At 38.5% G+C, this 8,873-nt stretch overlaps 2 protein-coding genes across 3 annotated transcripts; one reads left to right on the forward strand and one right to left on the reverse strand.

Annotated features, from left to right (window-relative positions):
* The first annotated feature begins 235 nt into the window (after positions 1 to 235).
* On the forward strand, positions 236 to 3,661 carry LOC119729154 (elongin-C). Of its 2 annotated transcripts, none has more exons than XM_038201680.1 (4): positions 236 to 445; positions 825 to 1,060; positions 1,483 to 1,531; positions 2,186 to 3,661. In XM_038201680.1, the coding sequence occupies exons 2-4, from the start codon at positions 898 to 900 to the stop codon at positions 2,325 to 2,327; spliced, it is 354 nt and encodes a 117-aa protein (XP_038057608.1). In that variant the 5' UTR covers positions 236 to 445; positions 825 to 897; the 3' UTR covers positions 2,328 to 3,661. The 2 variants fall into 2 exon arrangements, with proteins under 2 accessions (XP_038057608.1, XP_038057609.1); XM_038201681.1 differs by having other exon boundaries at positions 262 to 445; positions 832 to 1,060.
* On the reverse strand, positions 3,508 to 8,655 carry LOC119729152 (ribonuclease H1-like). Its single transcript, XM_038201678.1, has 7 exons — positions 8,482 to 8,655; positions 7,343 to 7,575; positions 6,297 to 6,530; positions 5,980 to 6,131; positions 5,617 to 5,701; positions 5,041 to 5,165; positions 3,508 to 4,296 (listed from the first exon to the last, which is right to left on the reverse strand). Exons 1-7 carry the CDS (start codon positions 8,586 to 8,588, stop codon positions 4,210 to 4,212), a joined length of 1,023 nt encoding a protein of 340 aa, XP_038057606.1. The 5' UTR covers positions 8,589 to 8,655; the 3' UTR covers positions 3,508 to 4,209.
* Between the last annotated feature and the right edge of the window lie 218 nt (positions 8,656 to 8,873).

The following is an 8,873-nucleotide window of genomic DNA, read 5'->3' on the forward strand; positions in this document are numbered from 1 at the left end:
TATCGATCTTGTTATGGGTTTGTATAATCCTAAAAAATATCCTTTTTTCATTAAAATTAAAATCAGTACTTTTACATTGTATTCGTTATGTTTCACTTTTTATTGATATGGATACGGCAAGGGTTAAATAACCACGGTACTAAGATGACAAAGAACTGATAAATGTCGACGCATTTTTTTTTTATTGGGGCGCCCTCACTTTTGAACCACAAAACCTTATCGGATCTTCTAACTGTGGCACTGGCTCTCGTGCAACGTACGTGTTGTTAAGCGAACATACACGATCCGAACAATTAACTGCACAAACGGATCGCAAAATTATACAGCTAGCTGTGTATGTCGTATGCGGATGTACATAAAAGGACCTGAGATTTTGACACGAATTTTCTTTCCCTGTTAGTGTTTTCAAACTAGTCTGATAAAGCCGGGAATTTGTACTATAAAGGTGAGCATTTATTGAACATTTTCTTTTTAATGAGGAAGGTTATTCTCCCGAGGAATTTTGTGAAAAAGAAATTGCCCAGTTTCCGGACGTCATGGCCGACCTTGGACGAGAATGCATGATGATGGTGAAAAGATGAACAAATATTTGACAAAGATTTGAGGGAAAGAATGTTGCATCCTGACGTCACTTTTTTTTAATCATAGATAGGGGGCCTATTGTCTCAATGAAATTGAAGGACTGTCAGTCATTGCAAAAATGTTGAAATTTTATGAACTGATGTGATGAAAAGACATGAATCTGGACAACTTGGCACAGACTTTATTTTTGCATGGGAGGGTTAATAAAAATAAGTGACAATTTAGATACTTTTTCTTCCCAGAATTTAGGAAAAAACTGTTGGAGACTGCAGATTAAGCGAGTATCATCAGCATACAACACCAGCTTGTGACATCATGGCTGACCGCAAAGACGGTGAAGACGATAAGATCTATGGTGGATGCGAGGGACCAGACGCCCTCTATGTCAAGCTGGTGTCGTCCGACGGCCACGAGTTCTACGTGAAACGAGACCTCGCCCTGACGTCTGGAACGATAAAGGCCATGCTGAGCGGACCAGGTTGGTGGTTGTGATGCTCATATTAAACCTAAACTCCAGAGAACTATTGCACAAAAAGTGCTCTACTTAGGCCAAAATTAAAAATATTCTGCTTCCGGTTACCCTACCTACCCTATTTTGACAGCCCCTACCCTAATTTTTTTTGGGGGGGGGGGGGGGGAGAAATGAGGTGAAAAAAAAAAGAAAACCATCAATTACTACCTTTTACCCTTGATTACACGCAGACACCTCCATATATGATTGTACAGCAACAAAAAAATTCCAACAAAAATTTTTCCCGACTTGGCCTATTTTCAAATGCCATGTAATTGGAAGTAGAAGTATTTTTTATCTTTTTTTTGGCCTTATCATTGATTTTGCAAAATTTTGTCTTGGTTTTATCAATGATTTCTACCCAGATTCTTATTCTTTGGTCTTTCCAGGTACATTTGCGGAGCATGAAGCCAATGAAGTCTGCTTCAGGGAAATCCCGTAAGTTCCTAATCCTTTGCAAATTTATAAAATAAGAATGCTCAGAAACTTTACTTCTGTAGCTCATACGACTTAAGTGGAGCGCCGTGGCCTGTGGAGCGCGTGGCCTCGTGGTCTGGAGCATTGAATTCGTGGTCAGCGGGTAATTCTGCAGGTTGTGGGTTCGAGTCCAGCCTGGGGTTATGGTGCATGTGCCCTTGGGCTAGGCACTTTGTCACTCATTGCTTCTCTCCACCCAGGAGTAAATGGGTACCTGTGAGGGCAGAGGTGGTTGATTTAATCTTTGCACCGAAATGGCAGCATCAAGCTGTATACTCTCCAGGGAGCTGAGATGGTGTACAGTTGACTCTCGTTAGTACAAACTCTGTTAATACAACATTCCGGTTATAACAAACATAAAGCCTTGGTCCCGACTGTGCATTTATATGCACAATGAATGGGACTGATGTTCCTCTTAATACAAAATTCTGATATAACAAACAGTTTAGCTAAGTCTGAACGAGTTTGTTATAACGAGACTCGACTGTATTTGGAATGTTTCATTTGCCCAATGAGCAGGGTAATAATGATGTAACATCTTGAGCACCAATAATGGTTGATACGTACACTTTATTATACACATTATTATTATTGTTGTTATCCCTTTTTTTGTAGCTCACACGTGCTCTGCAAAGTCTGCATGTACTTCACTTACAAAGTGCGCTACACGAACAGCTCCACGGAGATTCCCGAGTTTCCCATTGCGCCGGAAATTGCCCTGGAGCTCCTCATGGCAGCCAACTTCCTGGACTGCTGATGGGAAGAGCTTCCCGAAGTTGGCTGCCGTTTTCCTCCCATAATATAGGAAAACATTAAGCCCATTATTCTGCTTATGTCCATTGCTCCCCCAATTTATTTCCCACAGTACAAACTTTATGGTAATTTTAAGACCTTGAATGTTTTGCGGATTTCTTGTTTTTGGAATTACAAGTCCGTGAGTCAGTAGTCACTCTTGAGGATACATTTGTATTGTGGAGTAGCATCTCGCCCTCTTGGAACCAGACCAAGATGTCTGCCACACAGTTGAGGTCTTCTGCTTATTGTTGCACTCATACATGCCCAGTGTCAGCAATGTATTTAGTCTAAAAGAATTGTAGCCTGTAAAGATATAATATTGCTGTTGCTTTGTTAGTTTATTGATTTAAAATATGTAATTTAAAATGGGGCAACTAAAAAACAGGTCATGCATGTATTTCTGGGACATTCTGCCGTTCTTTATTACTGCAGAAGGCAAGCAAAATGTTTGTGTGTGACGACTTGAATTAAAACAATACTTTAATTAACTAGCTAGCATGCTTAATTAAAAACTACCTGTATCCTGAGGGTTAAATAAGTTAAGGCATGAAGAATTGTAACCATTTCTTACTTTATATTCTGTCAAAGCATGTCACGTTTTGCAGATTTTTTTCCCCTCCATTTATCAATTTGTATCTATGTATAGCTTATTTTGATGTTGAACAGTTATTCTAGTGTGTAGCTTAACTTGTTTTTTAATTTGATTTGACACATTTATGGGGTATTTTGAAACATTAACCTTAATATCTTAAAGACATTTTTCTCCTTCCGAATCCATCTGCTCGTCAAGTTTCGAATGTGAAATTCGTTTACGCATGCTAAATGCACTAGTTTGAATCTTACAGCAAATCTCACGCATCGAGGTGTCCGAGTTTGATGTGCACTTTTTTGATGTGCACTTTTATAAAGTGTATGTGGTGGGCAGCTGTGTTAAGCAGGCACAACTAGAAGTATACATGTGTGTAGCATTTTAAAGAGTAAACTAAACGCACAAAAAGTTGCATAAGCATCTGATGTAGCTTCATGCAACTTTTTTGCTTTAGTTTGTCATTAAAAGTGCTACATACGAATAATTCTGTGCTTTTTGGCAGTTTTTTTCCCATCTTGCATTTAGTTAATAAACAAACATTAAGATAGCAAAATATTCCTGCTTTTTATTTTAATCTCCAAGTTACAAAAGATAGTTTTTGCTTTAAACATCACATTTCTCTGTATGTATGCCTTAATACACCAGATTTTTTTTTAAAGCGAGTTTGATTTTCTTGATATGCAATAAAATGTGTACAAAAAGTGCAATTTGTGTTTAGAAATCATGTTAGTATACTTGTTAGCCCCCCCCCCCCGAGTTTTCAATATCTCTAACTATCCTCAGAATGGAAACTCAAGCTGGATAAAGTTTCAACCCCTGAAAAGATAAAATCTTAATCCATGTTGATGATTGCATTGTGTTTTGTTTTATTTTATCGACAGACTTTTGTTCCTTTTTAACCTTAAGTCAAAACCTTCTTACAAACATTGAATCTTTCAACAAAATAAATACTATGTGTCGGCTTTTTATATTTATAAACGATTTATAGATAAACGAACGTTAAGTTTACATAGCAAAGAAAACTTAAGTGGAAATGATAGTCCTATGGCTTCGGACTAAAGTTCAAGTCTAGCAAACTGAACAACAGACATCTTATGTGGAATAAACACACTCATGCTTTTGGCCCATGCTTGTTGCACTAACAGAAATATTAATTCCTATAGGCAAATTTAGTAAATAAAGTAACAATCGTCACTAGAGGGCTCTTTACAATAATAATGTGACCTTCAACTTGTAGGCCTTAGCCTTCATATCTTCAGAGAGGCGGCATTCTTGCTCCAGCTCTTGCCAGTGAGTCTGCTTCTTCGTTGCCTTTGATGTTGGCATGACCAGGCACGTATTTCTGACAGAAGACAAAAATAGAGAGAACTTACAAATCCTGTCAAGCCGTAAGTCCCTGTAATGCCCCCAAATGCCCTGCATGTTTCCCTTAAAGCTATAGTCCATCATTTGCAGCCATCCGAAAAAGTAACTGGCGTATTATTGTTGAAAAACATACTTGGTTGAAAGATAGTAAGTGGACTAAACTCCCTGTGAAATTAATCTTTCTGGCAAGCTATCATTTTGAAGTAATCAACGAAAGAAGGCCTTTCCAACGTTGCGTCTTAAGACGCACCGTAGGAAAATTTAAATTAGTAGTTCGTTTTGTTATTCGGCGCAGTGCGCGCAAGCATTGGCACGACACACAGGCGCGCGCGGTTGCTATAATTCGTCGGATCAGTGCGCGACATCGCGTACAGCTGCAATTCAAAACAATTCAAAACATGATTCAGCAACTTTTGATTTGAAATTGAGATCCTAGAATGCTGTTTTTCTCGGAATATACTGCTGAAGCTGAGCTGAAACTTCATCAGGTTAGTTGTCCAGCATCCTTCATTAGATGTTGAACACTTTTGTTGCTTCAAACGAACAAAATGCACAAATTACAAATGATGGACTATATCTTTAAAATAGCCCAAGCCTGCCCCAGCACTGCTTTGTTTCTGGATTTTATAGGGAATGTAATACAATGTAACACAATGTAACACAATGTAATACAATGTATATACATGTATGTACATGTGATAATGGGTTTAACACCACTCACCCAATCTACATTCACTTCCTGGCAAAGACCGTCTAAGGTTTGAAGTTCCTGTTTGTTCAAGACGTCCTTCTTGCCAGCTGTCTTCCAACCATTGACTTTCCAGCGATGGATCCAGTCATTCATGGCTATCAGCCAAAAAGCAAAACGACAAGTTTCAATAGAGTAAAGTAAGTAGAATAAAGTCCGTCGCGAGCCAATGTGGCCCATCAGGCCAGCGTTTATCTCCGGCTTCAGTAGCATGAAACGACTGAGAATATTTCTTTTTCCCCTGGACGGGATGCTAATCCATCGTAGGTTACTCCCCAGCTAATGCCGATACCCATTTACACTCCTGGGTGGAGAGAGGCAAGTAGGGATGAAGTGGCATGCTCAAGGACACAACATATCACCAGCAGTTGGATTCGAACCCCTGACCGCGAAGCCACGAACCCCAACCACTAGGCCACACTCCGCCTATAGAGCAGGCACATAAAGTCGATAACCTTAAAAGAGCTTTCATTCACAAAAATGGTTTTGTAACTTTTTATATTTAAAGTAGATTAAGTTGCCAGGAAAAATATCTGTAATACTACTCACAATTCATTGTGTACTTGCTGTCGGTGTACAATGTGAGTTCCTTGATATTCCTTGATTTCGCTGTTTCCACAGCACGAATGGCAGCCTGAAAAAATATGAGAAATCATGCTTATTTGCTCAATTTGTGAAAGTCACTTAATAACCACAATAATTTAGAATCTGTGTACCCACTTCTAATAATAATAACAATAATAACGGCAAATTACAACGCGCCGGTATCCGCCATTAATGGCATAATACGATTAGAACAAATGGCAAGAAGAATTGTGAACATGTTCTCATCAGAATTTGAATAAATTTTTCAATCTGTGACTGGTGTTATTATGAGTTAATGTCCCCGATGAAAACTGGACAAAAAATTACCGCGATTTCAGCTCGCTGGTTGGTCTGTCTGCCGTCAAGTCTCTCACTGGTGTTGTATGGGTTATTGTCCCCCCAATACACGCCCACACCGGCCCGGGCACCCCTGCGACCATTGCTTTCACAGGACCCATCGGTGTACACAACTGCTCGACCTGGTCAATATAAAATAATTTCATACTACGTTACTATTTTACATTAAAGTGATTGAGATTTGCCATTTGTATCAAAACTGAATAACTGGTACCTTCTCCAGAAAAAAGGACAATCTAACTAAAATCCACGGCCAAAGGTCAAAATATCATCCTGGAAACTCTTACCACTTCCAGCTGAGTTTCCAGATGATGACGATGGTGATGGTGATGATGATGTCGATGATGATACCGATGAGCTGTAAGATGAAGCAGAGCCAGTTCTGTAATTTCTTGCTTTCTTGTAAGAGTTGCTGTAACTTTCTTCAGCTGGTGGTTCGTGCTTTCTTTTGTTTGAGTAACTCATCGGATGTGTGTACTCGGGTGTAAAAACTGGCGCCGGCTCTGGTGTAAAGGAATAGTCTGAAAAGAGAAAGAAAACATTTGAATAAATATTTGAAATTTTCTGAACAACAAAAAAGACTTCCACACACAAATCTTCAAGCCTGTTTAAAAAAAAGATGGGAAAAGACATACATTTCAAATCTTTTATGGTTAGGAAATATGAATTTTAAGGGTAAAGTAGTTTTTGTGTAAAACTATTCAAATTTGGGTAAATCTGAAATCGTGCCATAATCAATGCTGTGTTTTGGCTTAAATGTTATTTGTACAAATTTATGGTTACAGCATTAAACAAAAACTCTAAAAAGCTGCAATGGAGTCTTTAGACACTGTTCTCTTGTATTCTGCTTTACCCTAGTCCAAGAAAATGTGGGATTCTCAATACTTTGTACGAGAGTCACAAAAGTTTATAGTGAAAATATGCAACACAAGAAAATAGACTGGCATACAAAACAGTCCCAACACCCCTTTAGTACTGCATCAATCAACTGTGTCAAAAGAAATACTGGTATCGGTCTCTATTTGGACACATCTCTCTATAGTCTGCCACCAGACTACTGAAGAGGTCAGTCTTTTCAAACAGTTGGACATGTACCAGTCTAGTCTTAGGCTTCAAATTGAAACCACTTGGCTTCACTCTCAGGTGCAAACTATTGAAGAAAAGTCTCCTTTAGAAATTGAATTGAGACTTCAAACTTGGCTGGTGAAATACCGAGGACCTTGTCTTTGCCTCACGACAATTTTGGAGAATTCTGTCTGCTAAAGAGTGAGTAAAATTGGTCTGAATCTGTTTTGCATGTTTTTCTGCTCTCAAGGTTCCAGTCTGGCTTTACCTGAGCCCAATGAGGCTGCTGCATAGCTCGTTGATGCGGGTGCTCGCTTAGTCTTATAACCATACGATGGATATGAACAGCCCTTGTTATACTGTCTCGCTGGCTGACTGGACTGACTGAAATGAGGGTTGGGATCTCTCTCCGCATTCACAAAGTCCCAGGCTTCTTGTGCCGTGCCGAACTTCTTGTAGCGGGCACCTCCGTAGCCATTGACTTGGGTGCTGCATTCATCCCTTTTTTTTCAAAATAAAAAAATAAAATAAAAATTATAAGATAAACAGGACATGAGGTTTTGCTAAGCATGAATTTTTTTTAGCCAGATTGACACATTTTTCATTTTTTTTGGATAAATATTATGGCTCAATTTTATAAATTCCCTAAAATAACTTCTCCAACCACTCTTTTTCGTATGCTTTTAGAATAGTAGAGAACTAGGCTACCGCTTTCGTCTCCATTTAAGTGCAATAAAAAAAGTCAACACTTTAAACATGATAGAGATTCATCATGACTCTGTGGCTATTTTGGATTTTTTTTCACATTTTAAAACACTTTTAAAATAAACATAAGGCCAAGTAAAACAAAAAGTTTGATCGTCCCCACCGCATTTTTTTTTAAAGCTGCATCCTTTTTTTTTCACCTCAAAAAGCTAACTTTTTCTTGTATTTCACTTTAATAAAATAATAAAATACATAGAACATGTTTAACCATGTTAACGTGAATATTTTGACTCTACTTACTACTATTATTGAGTATTAGGATAGCTAATTAAAAGCTGGCGGTCATTTTGAACCGAAGTTGGCGGCCATTCTGAATTGAAATACTTGGCGGCCATCTTGGAAATTTTTTTTAAAAAGGCCCTCAGCCTCATCATGCTCATGCTCCTCTTTTTTAAAAAACCTGGATGATCAACTGGATTTTTTTTTTACTTGACCTAAACTAACTAAAGCATTATGGAACATGCAAAGATCAGTGATGATCAAAAGCCGGTCCACATAAGGTTAAAAATATCTTCTCAAATGTTCTCTTCCCCCCCCCCGTCCGCCCCGCCCCCCAAAAAAATGACGTCATCACAAATCCATTTGCCATTTGCCATCAATCATCATCATGATCATCAAGCAGAATGCAAATGCTTGCCGTACCATGAATTAAAGACTCCTACACTTCGTCCACTCCTGACGGCGTAGTGAAATTTGGGCATGGTCTGTAGGCATAAACCTAAGGACCGGCAGAAACGAGAGATGCTCATTCACCTCCGACACTTGCACAGCTCAAGTAAGTTTTGCCGAAGATTTATGTTTTGAACACGAACCATGTGCGACAATATTTTAGTCTGGTTCTAGGTGCTCTTTAATTGATTTTGTACATGACAATGTCGTAACTAGACCATGATTAAACAGGTCAAAGGTTATATCTATGCCACGTTCAACATATTTTTTTTTGATGGACAAATAAACTTCGAAAGGTTTCTCCCATATTTAATTCTTATATACACATAATATAAAAAGTAAATCAAGTATTTTTTTGTAGTCAA

This window comes from Patiria miniata, unplaced genomic scaffold, assembly GCF_015706575.1.
Source record: "Patiria miniata isolate m_02_andy unplaced genomic scaffold, ASM1570657v1 HiC_scaffold_20, whole genome shotgun sequence".
Lineage (NCBI taxonomy): Eukaryota > Metazoa > Echinodermata > Asteroidea > Valvatida > Asterinidae > Patiria > Patiria miniata.